At 52.3% G+C, this 23,217-nt stretch overlaps 1 protein-coding gene across 12 annotated transcripts in view; it reads left to right on the forward strand.

Annotated features, from left to right (window-relative positions):
• KDM2B (lysine demethylase 2B) overlaps positions 1-23,217 on the forward strand; it is a 113,119-nt gene that overhangs the window by 32,944 nt on the left and 56,958 nt on the right. For 8 of the 12 annotated variants that reach the window (XM_037014084.2, XM_017649359.3, XM_037014085.2 and 5 more), the window contains 5 exons: positions 4,695-4,788; positions 5,797-5,950; positions 12,193-12,308; positions 17,787-17,913; positions 19,904-20,385. In XM_037014084.2, the coding sequence (XP_036869979.1) occupies positions 4,695-4,788; positions 5,797-5,950; positions 12,193-12,308; positions 17,787-17,913; positions 19,904-20,385 (973 nt within the window). Of the gene's footprint in view, positions 1-890; positions 1,360-1,421; positions 2,030-2,443; positions 3,149-4,694; positions 4,789-5,796; positions 5,951-12,192; positions 12,309-17,786; positions 17,914-19,903; positions 20,386-23,217 lie in introns of those variants that run through there. The other 4 variants (XM_037014092.2, XM_037014091.2, XM_037014093.2 and 1 more) reach the window with 4 other exon arrangements.

Genomic DNA, 23,217 nt, shown 5'->3' on the forward strand with positions numbered 1-23,217 from the left:
GGCCCAAGGCATTGGCCATTTAGAAATGGCTTCATTGTTTTTTTCCCTAAAATGGAGATTATAGGGTTGTTTTATTACTAGCACTTGATAATTAGAACACCTTAGTTATTATTGGTGGTAGCCCCAGTGAAGAGGGTTTGGCCAAAGAATGGAGAAGCTTGATTTCTACCCCTGCAGAGGCTATACCATGGTCTCCTGCACCCTTGTGGTTTGTAGGGAAGGGTATGGGAACGGAATAAGAAGAGGGCGTGGCTCAGCGGAAATTGCCCGGAAGGGTGTTGTACTTCTGATTTGAGCTGGACGGACTCCAGCAGCTGGAAGCTGTTGGTGGACATTTGGCCGTAACCTGTAGACTCTGCTTCTTGAGTCGCAGCATTTTCCAGGTAGACTTGGGAAGAAGGGCTGAGAATCTCCCAGATGGGCTGCTTGGGTGCACATCACCTCTGACTAGGGTAGTGACCAGGGTGAGTCATTACCTCTGAACCACTGCTTTCTCATCTGTAAAATGGGGACAGTCCTGGAAATGACCTCATAGGTTGGTTGTGAAAATTGGATTAAGTAATCGAAGTATCATAGTGTTGGGTACTATGTTAACATGTATTTATCTCAGGGAATTCCCACAATTCTGTGTTGTAGGTCACACAGCTACTAAGAGGGACGGAAGGTATAGGGCAGTAAAGGAGCATTGTAGAATGCAGAATTGAAGTTCAGGCCACCTGCCCTGCCAGTAGGACGGGAAAACCGGCTCAGAGAGGGGAAGTAAGTTGCCCAAAGTCACACGGTTAGCCTATTTTAGGGTTGAGCCGCACGCATCCCTGGTCTCTGAGTCGCCACACACCGTATCTGACACTCCCTCTAACCCCTAGCACCCGTCCTTTCTTTAGCTGTACTCCGATGGGCACATTTAAGGAAGGTGGCTTTGCTGGGTCGTCACCTCCAGCAGCAGGACGGCGTGCACGCTCCCTGAAAACGGGGACATGGGGGTAGCTGAGCGCGTGTTCATAGAACGGGGTTGCGGAGGGCAACCCTCGTGCTCCCACCCAGCTGGGGCGAGGGAGAGGCCGTGGGCGGCGGCGGCGTCCTCGGGCGCTGGCGGTTGCTCTACCCTGTTGCTGCCGTGGCCTCCCTCCGCCTCCCTGGCGGCCGCCGCGCCGCGCTGGTATTCAGTTTCAGCGCAGGGATGAGCGCACGCTGCGCCCGGCTCCCCGAGGAAGGAAGGAAGCGAGCAAGTGCTCCATGGTCCTCGGCTGGGGCCTGGCCGCGCCTTGGAGGGAGCTCGGCTCCGGCTGCAGGGGCCGGGCGCGCGTCGAACCTCTGCCGCGCGGAAGGGGACGCCCGGGAGCCGGGCCGCCGCTGAGGGTAACCGCGGGCGCGCCGGGCGGGCCTGGGAGGTGTCCCGGAGCTGCGCTCGCGGCCCGGGGCTGCCCGGTGTCCGTGCTCCTCGGGGCGGGGTGGGAGTCGCCTCACGCCTGCGGGCTACACGGCAGGCGTCGCGGAGCCGCTCTTTGTGTCTCCCGGGGCTGCGTGTAAGTGTGGAGTGTGCGTGCGCGCCCGGCGCCTCCAGCCTCGTCACCGGGTGCCAGCTTTCTGGTCCTCCCGCCAGCCCTTCGCCTGAGGGGACGCCGCCTGGGCTGCTGGGGAGTTTCGCTAAGTTGGAGGGAAAAGGGCGGGGTCGGACCGCCCCGCCTCCCCAGACCCCAGGCAGCGCCCTAAAGTTGGTGCTGCAGGTGCAGCGCCCCTTCCTTCCACGCTCCTCCCTCGCCCGCCCCGGCCTTGGGAGGCGGGAACACCCCACAGGCTCAGCTCTGGGGCTCGGGATTTTCAGCCCCCAACTTGGAGGGTGCCCTCCTGCACAGAAGCCACCCGGGCCCGTGGGGGTGGGGGCGCAGTGCAGCCAGGCTTTCCGGGCAGGGGGCGGCCGTGGCGGAAGCCGGGTGGCTGGCGGGCCGCGGGGAGAGCTTAGCGGCTGTGGCACCGAGCCGGGGTGCCCATGTGACTGCGGTGTGCTTTGGAAGAGGAAGCTGTAGAGGTCAGTGCAAAGGCGTCACGCCAGAGCGAGGGCAGGAGTGAGGGGGGAGACCGGAGCGCGCGCGCAGGGCGGCCGGGAAGGCGGGCAAGGTGGCGACTGCAAGGGCCCCGGACAAAGCTGCGCTGTCACAGGCCCCCAGGCTGCCCCAACACAGGCAATTGCCTGGCCGGACGGGCGGCCAGGCCTTAAGGCCAGGAAATGAGGGACGTGGGAGGAGGGGCCTCTCGGGAGAGGCGGGTCTGGAAGTGGCACCCCCAACCTCCGAGAGGCCTCAGAGGATGCTGGAGGGTGACTGCGAGGGCAGCCGAGACCCAAGTTCAACTTGGAGAACTTTGCTTGCACACAGCAGCCGCAGCTCGCGGGGATGCTGTGTTTCCCACGTGCTGGGGAGGTTGGGGCTGGGGCAGGGAGGTTCATGGCAGGTGTGGGGGGCAGTTTTCCCAGGGTGGCCTGGGGCCTGGAGCACAAGGGCCACGCTGGCCCTCTTTCCTTCGCCGTGGGCACCTGGGTAGCTGTCTCCTCCCTCCACCCCACAAACACTTAAATTGTTTTCCCTAGAGAATGTTCTGTCGAGGCCTGGAGGGGGTGGAAGCCAAGGTTAGATTAAAAAAAGAAAAGAAAAAAACCCAGACGAAGAGGTGGTTTTAGGAAAATGAGGACTAATATTTTGAAGTGGCGCTTGGAGAGAAGAGGCCGGTGTGGCCCGTGGGGGTGGGGTGGGTTACGCCTCAGGCTCCCCCCCCCACCCCGCCCCTCGCAACGCAGTTCCTTGGAGAGCGGAGGATAACCCCGGCCTTCGGAGTGGAGACCCTGCTGGGCAGTCGGGCGGAGGCGGAGGCAGAGGCTTAGGCGGTGCGGAGCCAGCGGAGCTGGGACTTCAACCACCCCAGCGCCAGCACCGCAGCCCGCGCCTGTCTTCGTGACAGGGCTCGTCCTGTGCTGTCAACTACACCCCTCCGATGGGGTTGCTAGGCAGCCGGGCTCTGATGTGCGGGAAGGCCTTCTGATTTGTCAGCCTCCTGCAGACACATGGTTAAAGCTCCTTCCAGCCTATCCGGAGGAGGGACGCGGGGCACGCTGCCTGCATACTGCCGAGCCCTGGGTCCACCTGAATGTGAGGTGCAAAAAGCAGCTAGAGGGAGGGGGCACCTGGAGCCCTCCAGCTTCCTAACCAGCTCAGCCCTACGCCCCCCATTATCTCCACCCGGGCTTGCTGCTGGTTCTTCCCTGCCTGTCCTGCCCCATCCCTCCCCTCTTCCCCAAACCAAGGAAAAGCAAAGTGCAGCGGGGAAAAGAGGTCAGTGGGGTAAGCATGTGTGTGCGGGCCGCTGGAGGTGCCAAGGTGCATGAGCATGAGCCGTGGGGTGCCCACCCCCACACACCCGAGCTGCTGTTGGCTCCTGTGGGAAGGGATATGTCTCAGGGAGGGGTCCCTGATACTGCTCTCTGTCAGGCCTAGACTTGGAAGCCTGCTCTGTCTCCCCTCCTTAATCTCTGCCCCCCCTAGGAGGGCAGAATGTTGAGAAAGGAGGGAGGAGGTTGGTGAGTTCCTGTAAGGAAGGGTGGATTATCTGGCCTGTGCTAGAGGTGTCAGAAGGGGGTGCTGCTGGCTTACTCCTTCTCCCACACGCACTCCACTCATCTCTAAGGCCCAGGCTCTCCCTTCCTCCCTCCTTCCCTCTTTCTGTCCGTCACCCTATCCTCAGGGATTTATCTTAATCCCTTAACTGCGCCCCCCTGCCTGCTTTACTGAGATATATTTCACGTATCAGTCATCTGCTTGAAGTGTATAATTCAGTGGCTTTTAGTATGTTTAGAGTTGTGCAACCACAATCAATTTTGGAACATTTTCATCACCCCCAAACAAAACCCTGTACCCATTAGCAGTCACTCCCCATTTTCTTCCAACCTCCCCCCCTAGCTCGCACTAATCCCTTCCCTGTCTGTAGCTTTGCTTACTCTGAGTGGTTCATATATGTGGTCTTTTGTGGCTGGTACCCCAGTACTTTCAGCTGTATTGTTTACTTAGCTGACAATTGCAACAATTGCAATAACTTCCTGGGCGGTGCTCCATTAAGAGTGCCCCATCCTTAGGGCAGGGGTCTTAAGTATTCTTATGCATTTCTCTAAGTGCTCTGCCTAGCTCTGGGCTGGACCACTGGTTGGCTCTCAGTAAATGATTTGTTGAATGAATGAAAGGAGATGAATAGGGACTGGTAATTGGCAAGCTTTGCAGGTGATTTACAACTGAATTACAGGGGACCCAGCTTCTGCAAAGGGGGCTGAGAGCTTGGGAGAGCTGCAGGTATAGGAGCCCTGAAGGGGCAGAAAAGAAACCTCTGACTTGGGTAAGAGCTGGGGTGGGCAAGGGTAGAAACAGTCTGGAGGGAGGAACCAAGTGGCCCGTGGGCAGCGAGCTCTGTCGCAGGAACCTGAAAACAAAAATGCTTCCCCCAGCTGTGGGGGCAGGTGGCCGATTCGTCACCTGATCATAGGGGCTTCCCCCTTGGGGAACTCCGATTTGATTTGAGTTTAAAAGAAAGGAAAATGCCCCAATGTCAGCGTTTTAAAAAGCACAGCAGGTCAAGCATCTCTGAAGCGTTTGCTCACCTCCTGTGATTCAGGCATTTGAACTGTTTTCTGCTTCCCTGCTTCTGTGTGGCAGGTACTGTCTGATGAGCGTGAAGGGTTGTTTCACTGACTTCCACATTGACTTCGGAGGCACTTCCGTTTGGTACCATGTTTTCCGTGGTGGGAAGGTGAGTTGAGTCTTTCAACCCTCCATAGGTCTCCAGCTGTTGGTGCCTGGAGAGGCCTGCTCACCTTTCCCCTTCCTTCCCCACCTCCTCCAGCCAGACCCTGCCCTGCGAGTACTCTCAGGGCCACTTGGTCCCCCTGGGGCCAGCTCCTCACTCTCTGTCTTCTTCTGGAGGGAAAGATCAAGGTCAGCTCTTTTGCATCACACCTGCTCCTCCAGTGCAATGTTCTAAGCACCTTAGGCAAGATTAAAAGTCCAGATTTGGCTCCCAGAGCCATTAGCATTCATTTTCCTGGCTGTAGTTTCAGCACCAGCCCTGAGACCTTCTAACTTAAAAGTCTAGTTGCCAGCACCACCTGTCTCCAGGAACATTTTACATTAGGAACAGACTTCATCCAGAGGAAGGAGGTGAGGTGTGCATTCAGGATGCCCCTGCTGCGTTTGCCTCTGCATGGATGTTCTTGGGGGGTGGAGGGGTCCCCGCACTGTGTGGGTGCCCCTTGACAATACGTGTGTGCCGCCCTGCTCATCTGGATCTGTGTTTGTTTTAACCAAGCGTCTTGGAAGAAATTCTGGGTAAGAGGTCATCCCGCTTGGTTCCAGATGTTTTTCCTCCTCCAGAGTAAGCACAAGCTGGGTTTATTTATTGGACCATTTTATCATACAACTTAGGAAATTCCCCTTCCTCTCCTTCCCCCACCTCCCAGACAAATCCGTGGCTCAGGAGAAAGAATGTTTTACCTAGTCCAGGAAGTCTTCCCACCCTCGTGTTTCAGCTGGAATGGAGATACCCTAAAAGCGGGCAGGGGGCATCCCAGAAGGGTGACATAGCCCTCCCTGGCAGAGTCCCTTTGGGCCCAGTCCTGGAGGGGTTCCCCAGGGATGGCTCCTCCCTCAGACTCCCTGCTCCCAGGCAGGTGGGGCTGTCTCCTTGGGTCATCCAGCAGCCTGGAAGAAATTGGAGTCTTTGGCCTGGATCTTCAGCTGATTGTTTCCTTTTTCTCCCCAGATCTTTTGGCTGATTCCTCCAACCCTGCACAATTTGGCACTGTATGAGGAGTGGGTGCTGTCAGGCAAACAGAGCGACATCTTCCTGGGAGACCGTGTGGAGCGATGCCAAAGAATTGAGCTGAAACAGGGGTACACATTTTTCATCCCTTCTGGTAGGTTTTGGTGGGGCTGCCGCTAGGCTTGCACTCGGCCAGCAGCTCTCCAAGCCCTGGGACCAGTCCCCTGTGTCCCGGTGGCCTCTGCCTGGGTTTTGGCAACGGGACAGGGTCTCCCTGGGTTTCCTGGCCATCGGCAGTCCTTGAGAGGAAGGAGCAGGCCTTGAGCTGTAGGGAAGAACAGCCTACTTTCCCTCTCCCTGCCTGTGGGCTAGAATTCTCGCCTGGGAAAAAGCCTTCCTCAGGTGAAGTTTGAATGCCTTTCCAGGACTTCCTGTGGAGATTTGACGGCCTCTTGTGGGGAGGGGTGGGGTAGGTTTATCTGGAGGACTTGGGAGGCAGGTCTATGAGAGGGGAAGACCCCAGGGGTTGGAGTTTGTCAAGGGTGCCTGAAAGCCTGGGGCCGGGCAGAGGGGAATGTTGGGGAAGGGCTCAACACGGCAGCTTCCTTCCTGCAGAACCAGAGGAAATGTAATTGGGCTCATCTTCATCTCATGCACTTGGACTCCCCCTTCCAAAAAACAACAACAAAAATTCACAACTACAGCAGAAAGCAATTAGAAATACTGGCCCCAGAGCCAGACTGTCCTGCCTTAGTTTGAATTCTAGCTCTGCTGTTTATATAAACTGTGACTTCACAGAAGTGACTTAATTGCTCTGTGTCTCAGTGTTCTCATCTGTAAAATGGGAGTAAGACTTCCCAGAGTGTTTGTGAGGACAGAGTGAGCTAAGACCTGCTTGCCTCCAGCACTTTGGTAATGGACTGAGGACTTTTGGCTGGTTACAGGCTGAGTCACTGGTGGGTATGACAGATGACCCAGACGTTAGTGAGTATGGTCTTAGGCTGCATTAAAGGCAGTATTTCACCTAGGAGGTGACAATCAGTTGGGGGGCTAAGGGGGACAAGCCACATGTATAAAGGAGGTACACTGTGGGTGTGGGAGGATTGGCCCTGGTGGATTTAAAGTAATTCTGGAATGATCTTGGCCTTGCTGCTGACTCTCTTTGTGAGGTGGAGCTGGTTTCTTTCCCTCTCTGTGCCTCAACTATCCCATCTCTGCAATGGGGGTGGCATAAGGGCTGTGGGATCCTCAAGATCTCTCCCAACTGGAGCCCCTAAGCTCAGGCCTCCTAACCTCTCTGGGAGGATGGGCCTTCTAACGAGGGCCTTATGCAGAACCAGGAGTGGCTCATTGCTTTGCCCAGCCTGGGCTGGGAGGGGTGTTCATTTTGGTGACTTATGGAAGTTGGAAAAGGTCTTGAGAAGCAGCATCTGAGCTGTAGGGGTGTGACTGTCTGCTGGGGGCAGAGAGAGGATATGAATTGCAGCAAGCAGTTGAGTTAGACCCCAGTAGCCCAATGGGTCATTGGTGAGATACCAGGATTTTTTTCAGGATTTTTGGGAGGTGAAAAGGAACTGTTAAGATTTGTCACCTTCTCAGAGGCAGGGGGTACATGTAGTTCCCAGGCACTGGTTTCAGGGACCAGTGAAATTTTTTTATAAGTTGGTAACTGCTACAGGGTTAGTAACTTGTCGTTTTGTTAAAGATGGGGATTAATTTAAAAGAACAACCTGGCATCTCCTATTGATGATGTTTCATGAAAGAAGATGATTAGACACTAAAAAAGTTGGAAGTACTAATTTCAGATTACAAGATAATATTTGAAATTTCAAAGTTTGGCATCTCAAAAATCTATACCATGTTCATTTTTCTCACTTTGTTGCCAACCAGTGAAAACTGAAGAATTTTGGAGTCACTGGGCTAGTTGGGCATCTGGGATCCTCATGCAGGCCTGGGGATTCTTTCCAGCATCCACTCCCAGAGCTGTGGACAGACACAGAGCCCAGATTTTTGGTAGCTGGGGCATGGCTTTGGGTGGAGGGCAATTTCTTCAAGTTGGGCAACTCCGAGAAATAGTAACCTCGAGTATACAGACCCCTGCTTGTGAGTTTTTCTGAGTTGGAGGTGGAAAACCTAATTCTGGAATTTCCCACCTCCCGACTTGGGTTTTCATCCTCACAGTGTGACCTTAGACATGTGTCCTACCTCATGCTGTCTTCAAGTGTCCCCATGGGTCATTTGGCAAGTTATTTTCAGCTCTGAAAGCTCATAGGATGTTAATGGGACAGTAAGATTTTAAATGTCATAATATCTTGGTGAGATGCAGTTTTTTTCTTCTTGTGTCTGAGGGTGAAGGGGGTGGGTACTGGCTGGGCTTCAGGGATGGTGGTTCTTCAGACCTTCCTGGCAAGTCCAGGAAAGCTGCCTGGAGGAGGAAGACTGTTGAGGGTGACTGAGGAGTGGGATGACCTAGAGAAAGAGCTCGGGTTTGTCTTGCTGAGCCCTCAACAAGGCAGAGGCGGTGGGAATACTGAGGCCTTGCCAGGCCACACAGGTTCCGGAGTAGCCAGGGAGTCACCAAGATTCAGCCTAACCATGAGGATTAAGGAAAGCTTACTTTACTTGAAAGTCATTCCCAAGGACTGGGACGTTAGATGGCCTGGTGGCGTATGTTTCCTTCACCTGACCTGACCTATGGCCAGTGCCCTGACTGTATTCTTGGGCTCTGCACCAGCCCAGGTGAACTATAGCTAGTAGTAATAACAACTCCCATTACTGAGCAACAAATGTTTTACATAATTACTTATCTTCCTTGTGAGCATGTAAGGAAAAACTTATTAAAAACTTACTCCCCTACCTTTTCCTGCCTTTTTTTTCTTTCTTTTAATAAAGAAGGTTCCCAAGGTCCAGATAGGTAAGCAGAGTTGACCAAGGTCAGAAAGTTAATAAGCAACACGAGGGGGTGAGAACCCAGATGTGTCTAGTTTCAGAGCCCGCCTCCTTCCCTGTTAGCCTGGGAGTCAGCAGGCCTGGGATCAAGGCCTCCTTCTTGACCATATGACTTTGAGAGAATTATTTACTCATTTACCAAACTTTCTTAAGGGTCCATTTGGCAGTTTGGAAGGTGCTGGGGAGTATGTAAGACTGACTCCCGCCATCTTGAATGCATGTCCAGCTAAGTAGCAGCCAGGATGGTGGAGTCAAGTATAGGGATCTGGGAAGGACCTGGGGTCAGTGGCTTGGGCTGACCTGGAAATATTTCCCATCCTTGCCTTGTAGTAAGACTACCCAAGACCCCAAATTCATAGTAGCTCTAGGTATTTCTTCAAGTTGGGCAACTCCGGGAAATAGTAACCTCTAGTTACTTAATAGTGTAATATGGCTTGGACCTCAGATGACACATCTGTAAAATGGGTACAGAGCAGGGACAGGGTGGCAGTGAAGCAGGATGGACATGAGGCAGAGGGTGGAGGGGCTTCGGGAAACTGGACAATTGCTGCTCAACTCCAACCAGTTAGGGCCAGGCTGGACTGGGCCTGGTGAGTCCATCTTCCCGTTTTTCTAGGGAAGGAACAAATTAAGATTGTCTTATGACATTTCCCTATTTTTGTAACACAGGTGGATCAAACTAACATGCTCCTGGGTCCACTGTAGCCCATGTCCTGCCACTTGGGGCCCCTGGTACCAGCTCTGCGGTACTAGAGAGAGAGGCCATCCTTGCTGCTGCTTGGCAGCTGTAGTGTGGCCCATGAGACACCATCGGGAGGGTGGGTATGGATGGGCCCATGTGAACACTAGTTCCCCTCCCTGGTTCTTCCTGAGGGAAGTGTTTAAATAATGGAGCAGATGTGAGGAGGGCTGGGGGCAGGGTTCAGGGGAGGCTGCTTGACCCACCTGCGAAACTTTGGCTTGTGGGAGAGAGGACAGTGGGTTAAAGCTTCTAGAACTCCTTGAGTGCCTGGGTGTACAGGTTGTCAGCCCTGCTACTTGCAGCAGCACCTCCCTTGTTTCCTTTGCTCACACATCAGGGTAACAGGTGTTAAGTCAGGTGTGTCTGCATTTCCACTTGTAGGCGAGAAGGGAGTGTACAAGGCTGATAAACGTGGATGTACGTGGGCACCGTTCTCTCCAAAGCCCTCGTGATGGACGAGACCACTACAAGTATCAGTTGCAGTTGCTTATGTGGACTTGAGTTTTCGCTCACCAAGTTCCCCACAAGGCAGGCAGTGGTCTCCCCATTTCACACAGGCAAGTGGAGGCCAGGATGGAGGGTAGTCAAGTGCCCTGTCACATGGTGAGCCAGCACTGTGGGGACCATCTTAGACCCAGGGCCCCAGACTGGGTTTTCTGTTTTTCAGCAGGTGAGCATGCGAGGAACATAGGAACAGGAATACTTGCCCCATTACGGCTTCACCCACCACACACATCTGCCTGCACAGGGTGGGCTAGGTCCCAGTCTCGGGAGATGTTGCTTATGTAACCCTGATGGTGGTAACAGCATAATAACAGAAGGCTTGGTAGAAATACAAAAACGTACAGTTGAGAAATCAGCTGGTACACAGCTGAGGCAGAGAAGCTGAGCAGAGTGGAAACCAAGATTTTAATAGTGCAGCCATCCTCGTCCTGCACAGGGCTGCTGAAGTTGGTAGGGGAGGCTCCCAGGTAACTCAGCAAAGGCACACCTGGCCAGCAGAGATATGGGGGCGAACTCAGAACCAGCTTCCATTAAGCCTTCGTGCCTGTGCTCTTGGCTGGTGGTTTCCCGTTCCCTTTCCTGAGGACTGCCAGCTTGTCCCTCCCACTGTCCCCAGCAGAGGGACAGCCAGTCATCAGAGTGGCACAGATGCCAGCAGTGGCCTCCCAGCCTCCCAGCTCTCTTCCCAGGTGGCTCCTTTGCTCGTGGTGTGGCCTATTGCCCCTCACTGGAGCAAAGAGGCTGGCTCAGGCTGGGGGCAGAGGGCTCTCTGATTTGCTCTGAGTGAACAAATTAGGTGCACAGGAGGGAGAAGAATTAGGTGCACAGGAGGGAGAAGAGGGCAGGCCATCACCAAGCTTGGATTTTGGGGTTTAGGTTGCTCCCATCTGTGCCCCCTTTCCCTCTGCTAATGCTCTTTCACTGTGATTCTGTGCCTCCATCTGTCCGTGTCTTTGCCACCAAGTCTCTTGTTTCTCTCTGCATTTTCTCTTTTTGTATCCTTCATGGTTGCAGACCTGTCTCCTGGGACTTGCAGTCCTGTGCTAAGTATGCCTCTGATGCGGTGGCAGTGCAGTATAGTGGTTAACACTGTCACTTACCAGCTGTGACTTCATTCAGTTGAGTGACTTACCTTCTCTTAGTCTGGGCTTCAGCATCCAGAAATGGTGGTGGGTCATGATACCCGTCCCTTAGCTCCACACTGTCTGTTGGGAGCCAGGAGCCGCAGGTAGATTATTGAGTGTTTGAAGTAGCCAGTCCGAGATGTGCTCATGACTTATTGAGGAATTTGATGGCTTGCTTTGCCTTCATGGACCAAGAGAGGTCGACTCCCCAGGTTCCAAACCTCGTAAGTGACTTCATTTTCCTGGGCCTTAGTCTCCCTATCTGTAAATTGGGGATAAGTATATACCTTTCAGGAGTTTTGTGAGAATTAAATGAGATAAGCCCTTAGATCAGTGCCTGGCACAAGGAAAGCCCTTGATGATTACTCTGATGATTATTGGGCCAGGTTTGGTGCTGGGAGCTCAAGGAGATGAAAAAGTAGGGCCCCGAGCTGTTGAGAAGCTGCAGTCGGCAAGAGGGAGACTTTTCAGCAACTGGAGGGCAGAACAGAAGCAGATTGGGGGTTGCAGGTGTTGGGTGGCCATGGAGACCCCCTGGAAATAGGACTTGGAGGATTTTGATGGCAAGAGGTGGCCTCAGGCAGGAAAGCATCTGGGTCCTCATTTCTGGCAAGATGTCACTCCTTAGCTGTGGCCCTGAGTAATCCTCTGTGCCCCCCTCCTGAGACTGGTGGTTGCTGGGATGACAAGCAAAAGACTCAAGACATATGAGCAGCCTGAGTGAGGGGCTTCTAGCTCCCTGGCCAGCATGGGATGGGTCAGGGCCTGCCTCTCTGTGGTTTGCTGTAGCCATGTCCTCAGCAACATGAGGCCTTTGTCATCAGGGCCCTTGAGGTGGTGCTGGTCTGCTGCTGCCCACGACTCGCACTACAGGTGTCATTGCCCGCTTCAGTCCACCAGGGCTGCAGGCCGAGTCCTCTAGGCCAACTGGGCCTCAGCCCCCTGCGTAGGGCAGCCTGAGCCTCCTCACTCCCGGCCTGGTGCTCACCTGGGCCTCCTGTACCCTCCTGCACGCCGGCATAGGTGAGGGACCCCAAGGGGGCCAGTGGCTCACCCTCCCTGTGCCCTTCCCCCCAGGTTGGATCCATGCCGTCTACACCCCGGTAGACTCTCTGGTATTCGGTGGAAACATCCTGCACAGCTTCAACGTGCCCATGCAACTGCGGATCTACGAGATAGAGGACAGAACTCGGGTAAGGCGGCTTCCTTCTCTCCTTGCCAGCGTGCTGGCCCCTGAGCTCTGCCTGGTGCTCCAGGTGCATCATTCCCAAGTCCTACGTGATCCTCCTCCCTCCTGCTCCCTGCCTCAAGCAGGGCCTTGGTCCCGGTTCCGCAGAGCCCTACTCAGAGGCCCGGGAGTTTCTCTTCACCTCCAGGCCAGTGGCAGCCAAAATTCCCTTATTGAAGAGGAAGTATCTCTTGAGAAAGCACCGTGAGACGTCAGGAACCCTGGAAAGCCCTGCCTCTTTTTCCTTCTCACATGTGGAAAGGGATTGGAGGGCATGGGGGGAATTTCATGGCGGCTGTCGCTGTGTTTAGGAGGGGTTGGCGCCCTGGAGAGGAGGTCAGTTCTTGGCCATGTGTTCCCCAGGGGCGCCAAGTATGATGTAGGCCCTGAGGGAGTCGGTGTGTGTGAGTCCCCAGGTATTGGCTCCGAGCTCTGTCTCTGTCTGTTTGGGGGGGGCCCTTTTCTCCTTGACTGATGGTAATGGTTTCTCATTGAGTCTGCCCTCCCCCATGCCCCAGGACCCAGGGCCGAAGCTCAGGCACCTGACCTGTGCCCTCTGCTCCGCTCCATGAGATTCCTCTGAAAACCACTGGCTGCTTGGAATTTGCCCCCCTCTTTCCCATGCCAGAACTTGACCAGGGGACCCGCAGGCATTTCAGGTCTGAGGGTGAAAAACTGGGGCCAACAGGGTCCATTTCTTCTTTATTCTTAAGTTACTCTTTTCTTTTTTTTATTGAGATATAATCCACATACTATAAAACTCACCATTCAAGGTGTCCAGTTCAGTGACATTTAGCACATCCACATGCTGTGAAGCCACCATGTCTAATTCCAGGACATTTTCATCCCTCCAAAAGCAATCCTCTACTCCTTAGCAGTCACTCCCCCACCCCCTCCGCCAGTCTTTGGCAACCACTTACCTGGTTTCTGTCTCTGGATTTGCCACTTCTGGATACTTCATATAAATGCAATCATATAATGTATGTCCTTCTGTTTCTGGCTTCTTTCACTTAGCATGATAATTTCAAGGTTCATCCATATTGTGGCACGTGTCAGTGCTTTGTTCCTTTTTATGGCTGACTCATATTCCACTCTGTTTGGGCTTTACCTCTGAGGTGACTTTCTTTTCCCTCAGAGAGGTGTTGTCATGCCCAGACTCTAAAGAAGTGCCTCTTAGTGGCAGGTGCCCTGCGCCTGGGGTCCTTGCCTCCCTTGGTCTGTTTTTCAGGCCTTGGTCTGTATGGAACCACACACATGAGTCGTAGTCTTAGCCAGCATGTGTCTATCTGACCTTTTTAACAGTCCCATTATTGAGGGACCTCACCCAGGAGTTTCCTGGGCACCAGTTTGAGCCATGTTCAGTGGTCAGGTGTGCTATGAGGGCAAATGGGCATCTTCAGATCAGTGGAGTTGCTGCTGGGAGGCCCAAATCTGCAGAGACTGGGCCTCATTTTGTGTATTTCGTGCCTGTCTTCTCTGTCACCCATCCACCATCCCTTTCCCTGTCCAGTCCCAGCCCTGGCTTGGCAGACGCTGCCCCATGGTGTTCTGGAGAGAGGCACCATTTGAGTATGAGTGGTCATCTCATAGTCTGGGTCAAGTGCTTTCTGGGGCTCTGGCCAGCTGTTCTTTGGCCAGCCCTGAAGAATGGACCAGTTTGTTTGTGAGCAGACTAGGAGGTGTGGGATAGAGAAGGAGAGATGTAGAAGAAGGCCCATGACTTTCCAGACTTCTAAAGGCTTCAGCCACTTGCTTGGTAGCCGTTCCCCTCCCCCAGGGCATCTGGACAGGTATCTCAGTGGATTTGGGCCCCATCATTCCATTGGAGCCCAGCTCCTCACCTGCCTCCGTCAGCAGCAGGAAGGAGGTAATAGGTAATGGAGAGAGGTGCTCTGAGCTCCTGTGGAATATTGCTCTCACATCGAGACAAGCGTGGCAAGGTGCCCTCCCCTAAGGCCCTGTTCCTACATTCTGAGTGCACACCCCATCTGGTCTCTGTGAAGCAGGTTGATGGGAGAGAGGGGTGGCAGGCAGGCTGGGCTGGAACCAGCAGCAAAATCTTTAATTTGTTTTGATTTCTGGTCTTTGGAGAGGGATTGGCTACCAGGTCCAGTTTATGTCTTCGGAGCCACAGCAGACAAAAGATGCCAGAGAAAGAGCACTGGGAGCCTGATAAAATGCCAGGTTCTTGGTCAGCCTGCTCTGGCCTCATTCTTTACTTACGTTCCCGTGAGCTTTCTTAAAGAAGGTTATGGCCGTATAAAAATAGTTTTCAAGAATCCTAAAACATGCCTTTTCTTGGAAACCAAATGCAGGTAGTGGGACAGGGGAAACCGTTATTCTCTAAGCCACATGGTATGTGTTTGAGATAAAGAATTTACCTTTGTGGCTCAAGGTGGGGGCCCCTGCATCCAGACTTAGGGGAGCCCTCAGGCTTTCCTGTGTTAGGTAGTATGTCTTGCTCTGACAGTTTCGACTTTTTGGGGATAGGGTGGCGAGTGACTTGGCCCTGTTTGCTCACATGGCAAGGGCAAGCAGGCGCAAGTGTTCTGGGATGGGTGGGTTTCTATTTCCTGCCCCCTCCTGTAGATGAAATCTTTCCCCGCTAGAAACAGAAGGGTGGAAGAACTCCACCAAAGAATGGATGGTGTTGCATGTTTATTATGGAAGATAACATCTCAATGACTATCACTATCTATTTAGGTTGGTAAGGGCTAGGGAAGGTTCAGTGGATCGTTCATTTAACTGCCGTCTCTCTTACACTTATCTTTTTTTCCCCTTGATGGCTCTAGTGAAAGCAGCCTTCTCAGGAAAGGTAATACCAGCACGCCCCATCCCCTCTCAGCCAGTGAATCTATTTGGAAATTGCAAATAATTTTCCCTCCCTCTCACTTCCCCTGCCATTGGATTTTTTTTTCCATTGACTTTTTTTTTTTTCCAGGAGAAAAACAAATTTTAAGACACTTCCACCCACCCTCATATTTCATTTTTTCCAAGTCCTTGAGACTCAGAGGGCTAGATGCATTGAAATGACTTTGGTTCTGATCTCTTGAGGTCACCTAGCTCTAAGAGGTTGGGTTAAGGCCAGGTGCCACTCTAATGGACCTTTGGGAACTCAAACTGACCCCTTGAGACCTGCTGATAGATTGATTACCCCCCAGACTGGGAGCATTGCATGCTTTCTGACTGCCTCGCCTTTCGGGGAACAACTCAATTTTGGTGAGGCTCCGAATTTGTCAACAAATAATGTTGAGCAATCGTGTGTTTAATGTTCCCAGGCATGTGGCTGAAACCTTTTGAAGGCGAAGGGTGGAAGGCGACAACCCGTTTGTAAGTCAATTCTTTGCAAATTTTGTTTCCTGCTCTCTTGGAAAAAAAAAATAAAAAAAGAAAAAGAAAAAATTTGAATTCCTTCATCAGCATTTGTTCTCACCCAGCTGGTTTCCCTTGGGTTCAGCAACAATTAGGGGAGACTTATCTTCCTCTCCTGAAATACAGCCAAAAAAAATTTTTCCCCTCCAATCTGGAAGGATTCTTGGGTGCCATGGTGCCCATCGATACAGAGTAGCTTGGACGGTTTCCCAAAATTTAAAAAGTCAAAAGCAACTTCAGAGTTTTACCAATTGAATCTAAAGTCAGGAGATGTGTGTGAGGGTCTGAGGATATCCTGCTCTGTGGGTACTGGCCATTTGCTTCAAAAGCACTTGGCCCTTACTCTGGAGAGGGGGCAGGGCTGAGAGCCCCAAACCCTTCTTCACAGGAGGTCAAGGACTGCCTCTGGCTGAAGTGCCCTCTCCTTTTTAAACTCCAGAGGGCACCAGTCCAGTGACTGTGAAAAAAGATGAACACTATCCCAGTAGTAAAAATGGGCTTCTTGGGGAAAGTAGCTGGAGCCAAGGAAACCGCTAGATGATGTTCTCAACTCCATGCATCCTCCCAGGAGCTCAAAAAGCATGTGGCGGCCAGGATTCCATTCCAAAGCACACCAACCACCAGAGGCAGGCAGTCGGATGGATCCAGTATACAGATAGGGAAAGTGAGGCCCCCAACGTGGGAAGAGGGCCTTGCAGCTGGAAACTGAGTCAGCAGGGGCTGGGGTGGACAGGGAACTGAGAGCCAGGGCGCTCAACGGGAGCAGAGTGGGGCTTTCTCCGGGTGGGCTCGGTGTGAGGCAGGCAGAGTGTTTTGGGGCAAATGGAGGACCTAGGTCTTTGTCCACATGTAGGGCACCTGCTGATTGTCATCAGTGAGGGTAGGATAGTCTGCTTGCTTCACATTTAACTCACTGAATTCCTGGAAAATGGGAGAGGTGAAGAGGGGTCTTTGGCCCCTGTAAACATCCCTCAGGGCAGACATACCCTTGGCAAGAGAGCAGGCCAGGTGGGCGTGTGGGTGTGCAAGGTGTGTGTGCAGCCTTGGAGAAGAGGCCTGGCATGGGAAGACAGGGACCACCCTCGTTCTCCCTTGCCCCCTCGGGATGGAGTTTCTGGGGGAATCCATCTGTGTCAGGGCCGTCAACAGTATTGCTTCCTTCCCATCTTTCACTGCCATCTCATCTGTATAGACCCCACGCTGCCACCCATTGGAACCCCCCCTCTGCCCTCAGCACCCCCCATCCTGGGCCCAAGCCTTTCTGCAATTGTGATACACAAAGCTATCTGCACTTATACCTTCTCCCCTATAAGAACAACCAAAAGGGGATCTCCATCTGCCCTGCTCAGACTTGGGCATGTGCCCCCTGTGTTAAGTTGGCCCCAGATCACACATGGGGTACTTGTGTCGGAGGAAGTCCTCTGGGAATACAGAGTGGATTGGACAGTGCAAGGTTGGTAGGAGCAGGAGGTGGGGCCTGTTGAGGCCCCGGCCCTGGAGGCAAGAGAGGCCACACCCCTCCATCCTCATTGGTTCACCTGATGTCTTCCCAGAGCGCAGATTGTGTTCGCGTGTCTACATGGGTAAGGTTTGAGGGAGTGATTTCTGCTTCTAAGGGGAAGGGAGGCATAGTGGAGTCTGTGCAAGAATTTTTGAGAACAAGGAGGAGCCCTTGTCTGTTCTAACTAGAATCAGGCAGTGACTCGCATATGAGGTCCTCCATCAGCAGGTCAGGGGACACCTCTGTTCTTCACATCTCTTGGAAGCACAAAGCGGACCCCATCTGCCTTCCCCACTGGCCAGCAGCCCAGGGAGCTTTGAAATGATGCTCTCACCTAGGCCTCTTCCTCCTCTCCATTTGTGCATGCTACTGGTATCTTGCCCTTCCAGCGTCTCCCTGCCTTCCAGCCCACCCCTCCCGTCCCCTCATTTTTTCCCTCACACCATTTGTGCTCTTTATAAGATGATGAGAATACCTCCTGCCTCTCCCCCTAACGTCCCCCACCATTCTCTCCTTCCTTTCCCCTTCACCTTCCAGAAATTGACCTCTGCCCTGGGTCTTTGCTTTCAGGTGCAACCCAAATTCCGTTACCCCTTCTACTATGAGATGTGCTGGTATGTCTTGGAGAGATACGTGTACTGTGTGACCCAGAGGTCCCACCTCACACAGGAATACCAGAGAGAATCAATGGTTATTGGTGAGTAAACGGCCCTGCCCACCACCTCAGCTACTCAGCTGGGGCAGAAATAATGTTTGCAGTGGGGCCTGCCAGAATCCCTGGGTTCCCGGACTTCCTTTCAGCCGGAGTATCGGGCAGATTGCTGTAGACCCCCTAGGAGGGGGCGCCATCCGAGTCAGCTTCCATTTGGAATGCAGTGTCAAGAAAGTGAAATCCTGACCCCAACGCAGTGACGTTGGTGGCCTCCAGGTCTTGCTGGGGTCTATGAGATGTGGGAGGGGCCAGGCCCTTGCATGGTTGCTGAAACAGGCCCCCATGGAACAAAAAATTCTACTTTTCATTCCTCCCTGGTCACCAGCTGATTTTTACCCCTCTGCCCCCTGGGGTTGGGTTTTTATCTATGGAGGAGCTGGCCCATGAGATGCAACCTGTCCCCCAAATCCCAGACTAGCTCTGAGTAAGAGGGAGGGATGACCAGGGCTGGAGGCACAAGCTTGGCAGAGCAGTGGGTGGCTCTGATAGAGATAGGGAGAGCGTCTATAGCCACAGCTGCAGCCATCACTTAAAGGGACCTCATCCCTCCAAAATGGCTCAGCCCTTAATCTTGACTCACAGCCGCCTGCCCAGAAGTTGCCTCTGGCTGTGACAGTGAGTCCTGAGGAGCAGCGATCTGTAGGAGGGATGCGCTTCCTCCCCTCTGCCTCTGAGCTGTCCCTGCCGAGGGCTTTCCTGGATGCGAGTCCACAGCCCCGGAAAGAAAAACACCACTGGGCTGTCTCCTTTGGGGCCCATCAATTCCTGCTGCAGACTCTAGGATTTTTAGATTTTGTTTTCTGTCGGCCTTCTTCCTTCCCTTGGTTCTTATCTTTAGTGGCGTGTAGGGGTTTTGAGCCGGACATACAACGGGGATCGAGTTGTGTCTGCTGGGGTCTTCACTGGGAGTGCTCATTTGCCTCCTGGGATTTCGATTGTCTGTCATGAGTCTCCTTCCTGTGAGATGTTGGGATATTCAGGTGTTAAAAAATACCAGGACCCCACAACCTGCTCCCAGCCTGCAGGGGGTGCGAACTGGCTCCAAGATAGTGTGACAACCTCCATGGTTGCAGTAGCTACACCTTGTGGGGACCAGTGGGTGGCAGGACCAGGAAATAGAAGGTCCCTTATCTCATTTTGGATATTTAGAGCCGTAGGAGAACATTCGTGATTTTGTTCTCAGGCACGAGAGGAAACCTTGAGGCAGTGTTTGGGGCATTGGCACCCGCTTTCTTTAATTTTCTTGTCTCCATTTACCCCCACCTCTCTGGTCCATTGGTCAAAAATGGAGAGAAGTCAGGGGGAAACACCGCATGTTAAATGCTAGTTGTGTACCAGGAACTGTGCTGGGTGAGTCCTTATTTAATCCTTACAACAAGCCGTCTGAGAAAGCAGTTTTTGCCTTATAATTTTTAAGCAGCATTATTGGGAAGTAATCCACATATCACACAATTCACCCATTTAATGTGTAGAGGTCAGTGGTTTCTACTGTATTCCCAGAGTTGTGCACCCATCAGCACAGTCAACTTTGGAGTCATCTTCTTTCCCCCCAAAAAGAAACCTGTACCCTTAAGTTATCATCTCCTTATGTCCCTACTCCTCCCCCAACACTAATTGAATCTCTATAGATTTCCCCCTGTTCTGGAAATTTCATATGAATGGAATCACACAGGATATATGATCTTTTTGCCTTAGTTTTATACATTGCAAAAATGCCAGGTGTGTTCAGAGAGGTGAAGCAACCTGCCTGGGTATGCATAGCTGGAAAGAAGCAGAGCTGGGATTTGAACCTGTGTCTGCCTGACCCCACTCTTCCTATAGGCTGAGGGAGTCATAGATCATTAAAACTGTCAAAAGTAGCTCCATCTGCAGAGTACAGGGATCTCTGGGGCCAGAGAGTGACGGACCCAGGGACGTCCTCCAGGGAATTTGAGTGTTCATCTCAGCCTTTATTGTGATCCCCTGCCTCCTGTAGATGCCCCAAGAAAGCCCAGCATAGACGGCTTCTCATCTGATTCCTGGCTGGAGATGGAGGAGGAGTCCTGTGAGCAGCAGCCCCAGGAGGAGGAGAAGGAGGAAGAAGAAGAGGAAGAGGAGGAAGGTGCAGATAAGGCACCCAAGCCACTTGCTGATGGCCCTGTCTCACCCACCAGCACACCCTCCGAGGACCAGGAGGCCTCTGGGAAGAAGCCCAAAGCACCTGCCATGCGGTTCCTCAAAAGGACTTTGTCTAATGAGTCGGAGGACAGCGTGAAGTCTTCGGCTGTGCCCGTAGACTACCCCAAGACACCCACCGGCTCCCCTGCCACAGAGGTCTCTGCCAAATGGACCCACCTCACTGAGTTTGAACTGAAGGGCCTGAAGGCTCTGGTGGAGAAACTGGAATCCCTCCCGGAAAACAAGAAGTGTGTCCCCGACGGCATCGAGGACCCCCAGGCACTCCTGGAGGGCGTGAAGGTGGGCAGGGGTCGCGTCTGGGGCTGGGCAGCTGAGGAGGACCAGGCAGGTCTGTTCATTATGCAGGCTCCCAAGGGTAGCTCAGCTCAGGTGACTTGGTGCAGATTGTCCTGGGGGTTCATCCATATGTGGAGAGGGGGCCTCTGGTCCAAGAGAGCTCATCTGGGGTTTCTGAGCAAAGGCCACCATTGAGAGCTGTGTGGGATCTCTTGGTGGAAGCTGGCTCTGTTGACGATGAACTCTTCCTTAGCACTTGTTGAAAATCTGAGGCTTTACTGGCATTAGGCATTATGGGTGTGCTAACGGTGCCATTGTTGGGTTTGGGGACAGACTTCTCCATCCTGATCAGGAAGACTTGCTGTTCTGGGTTTCCCTGGAGCCTGCATCTGTTTCATATGAGCAGGTTATACATTTGGACCCTCTGAATTGCAAGCTAAGGTGGGCCCTGTGGTTATCCTGAGGTTCAGAGGTCTCTAAGTAGAACCAATTCATTGAGCACACACTCACTGAGCACCAGCTATGCTGCCCTCTGGGGGAACAGAAGGCAGAGAGGCACAGTTACTGCCCTTGGGTAGCTCAACAGTTAGCAGGAAAGCAGGCAGATGAAGGTTAGGGGACGGGGAACCAATGCCTAATATGTAGTGTGCAATAGGGCACATCTTCCCCGGGCATGGAAGTGGGATGAGGGGACGCTCATCAGTCATACCAGGAACCAGGGCTCTTGAGTTTTGCAAAGGGTATTTGACCCAGGCCTTAGAGGCTGCATAGGAGTTCTCCAGATGGGGGAAGGCTGTTATAGGCACAGTGTAAATGTGCAGTGTATCTATTTCCCAGGAAATACACTGTGAGGCCTTCTTCTGTAGCAATCGTAATCATAACATCTGTTGAAAATTTACTCCCTGCCAGGTACCAGTGCTAGGGAAGGTGTCCTAATTATCTGCACTTACCTGATAATGAAGTAGGTTCAGAGAGGTTGAAGGGGACAAGCCTGAGGGAACAGAGCAGGTAAATAGTGGGTGCTGGGATGAGGACCTAGGAGTGGCTCCAGAGCTGCTTCCTGTCTCAGCATAAGTAGGCTTTTTGGTGTGAGGCTTCAGAGGTATTTGGGCTTCCTTCTCTAATGTCTGATTACCAGCTATATCCAGTTGCCTGCTGGGCTGGAAACTGAATTTAAGTCTCTTCTTTGGCTGCAAACTCTGCATAGGACTTGTTAATTCGTTCGTGTGTTCATTTATTCATTTAGGACACATGGTGTCTGGCCCTTGGGATATAGAAGTGTTAAGAGTGTCCTGCTCTCAAGGTGCTCAGCAAAGGGGCTGAACTTGGGGTCTGTCAGAGGTGAGACCTGGGCCCACTTTGGGTAGCCTGACTGGTACCACCAGCAGAGGGAACCAGTGTACAAAATCATTAATCCAGATATATTTCACCTTTCATAGTAGGTGTGTCCCCTCCAGGTGCTGTGAAACAAAAATCTTATAATGGGGAAATTGCCAGATGAAAGAACTCTGTGGTGGATATTCCCATAAAGCAAATCTTTACTTGCTATGAGTCTTTTTCACTGATTCCAGACTTTTTTAGAGGTTGTTGACCTCTTGAGAGTTTTATGAAAACACACTTATACACAAAACGTCTTGCATGCAGTGTTCCTGGACTCCTTAGTCTGTTCCTGGACCCCAGGTTAAGAGCCCCTAATCTTGTGACATGGATTTTTGTATATTGAGTTTCCTAAAGAAAACCTTAGAATTCTGTCATGTGGCTACTTTTTTATTCTGAGGTATTGTAAAATAAAAACAAAGTATTGTCATCAATAATAAAACCATTAATACTGTTAGGGTCCCAAAATGTTGTAAATGAGTTTAAAGCACATTCGGCTTAAGAGCTTGTTCTGTGCTTGTGGAAAGCCTTTTTTATTTTAAAGCATCTTTGTGTCTCTGATCTGTGAATGGGCAGTGTTCCTGCTTCCTGGTTGGCTGGATGTCTTTCTGGGGCTGGGACTTGGTCCCCCCTGTCTCTCACCTGCACCCACTGATAGGCCTCCGAGGCTGCTGTGGGGGAGGCCTTAGGTGGGGGCTTAGACACATTTCGAGGAGCCTGGTTCTCTTGCTTTGTGCCCACCAGGGTTCAGTGGTATCTCATGGTATGTGTAGTAATGCATCTCAGTTACTCTGTGCCGTTGTGTTTTTGCATATAAACTCATTTAAGCCTCTCAACAACCCTCTATGATACTTTTGCTCTCCCATTTTGCAGATGAGAAAATCAGGTACAGATAAGTAACTTCCCAAGGCCACACATGGTGCTCAGTGGAGGCGTGCCTGTGTGCACCTGCCTTACCGTGCTGCTTCGTTTGGCCTCTGTGGGGAACGTGATTTCTCCCATCTCAGAGGCCATTCCACATTTAGGGGGAAAGTAGTAAGGGGGTTGCTTGGGCTTTCTTCACAGACCAAGCAATGGATTTGGTCCTGGAACAGAGTTGCAAATCAGTGGTCCTGGGCCAAAACCAGCCTGTAGGCATTGTGCTTGGCATGCATGGTATTAAACATATTTTTGTAATCAGTTGCTGTTAAAAAAAATTAAAAAATCAGAAGGGTCATAAAAAATATGTTGGTCATCCTGGTCTGTGTTCCTGTTTGGCTATAAGCAGTGGGAGGTGAGTAGCAGCTGACCTCATACACTCCAGTCCCCACCTTTTCCTGCTGTCTCCCTGCGTGTGTATTTACCATTAGGCTCACACATCTTTTTTTTTTTTTTTTATAATCTGGCCACTTAGGTCATTTACTGAACTTGACTGTCTTTAGAGATATTTATGTTCCTGAGACTCATCTGAGGAGGCCC

This window comes from Manis javanica, chromosome 15, assembly GCF_040802235.1.
Source record: "Manis javanica isolate MJ-LG chromosome 15, MJ_LKY, whole genome shotgun sequence".
Classification (NCBI taxonomy): Eukaryota; Metazoa; Chordata; class Mammalia; order Pholidota; family Manidae; genus Manis; species Manis javanica.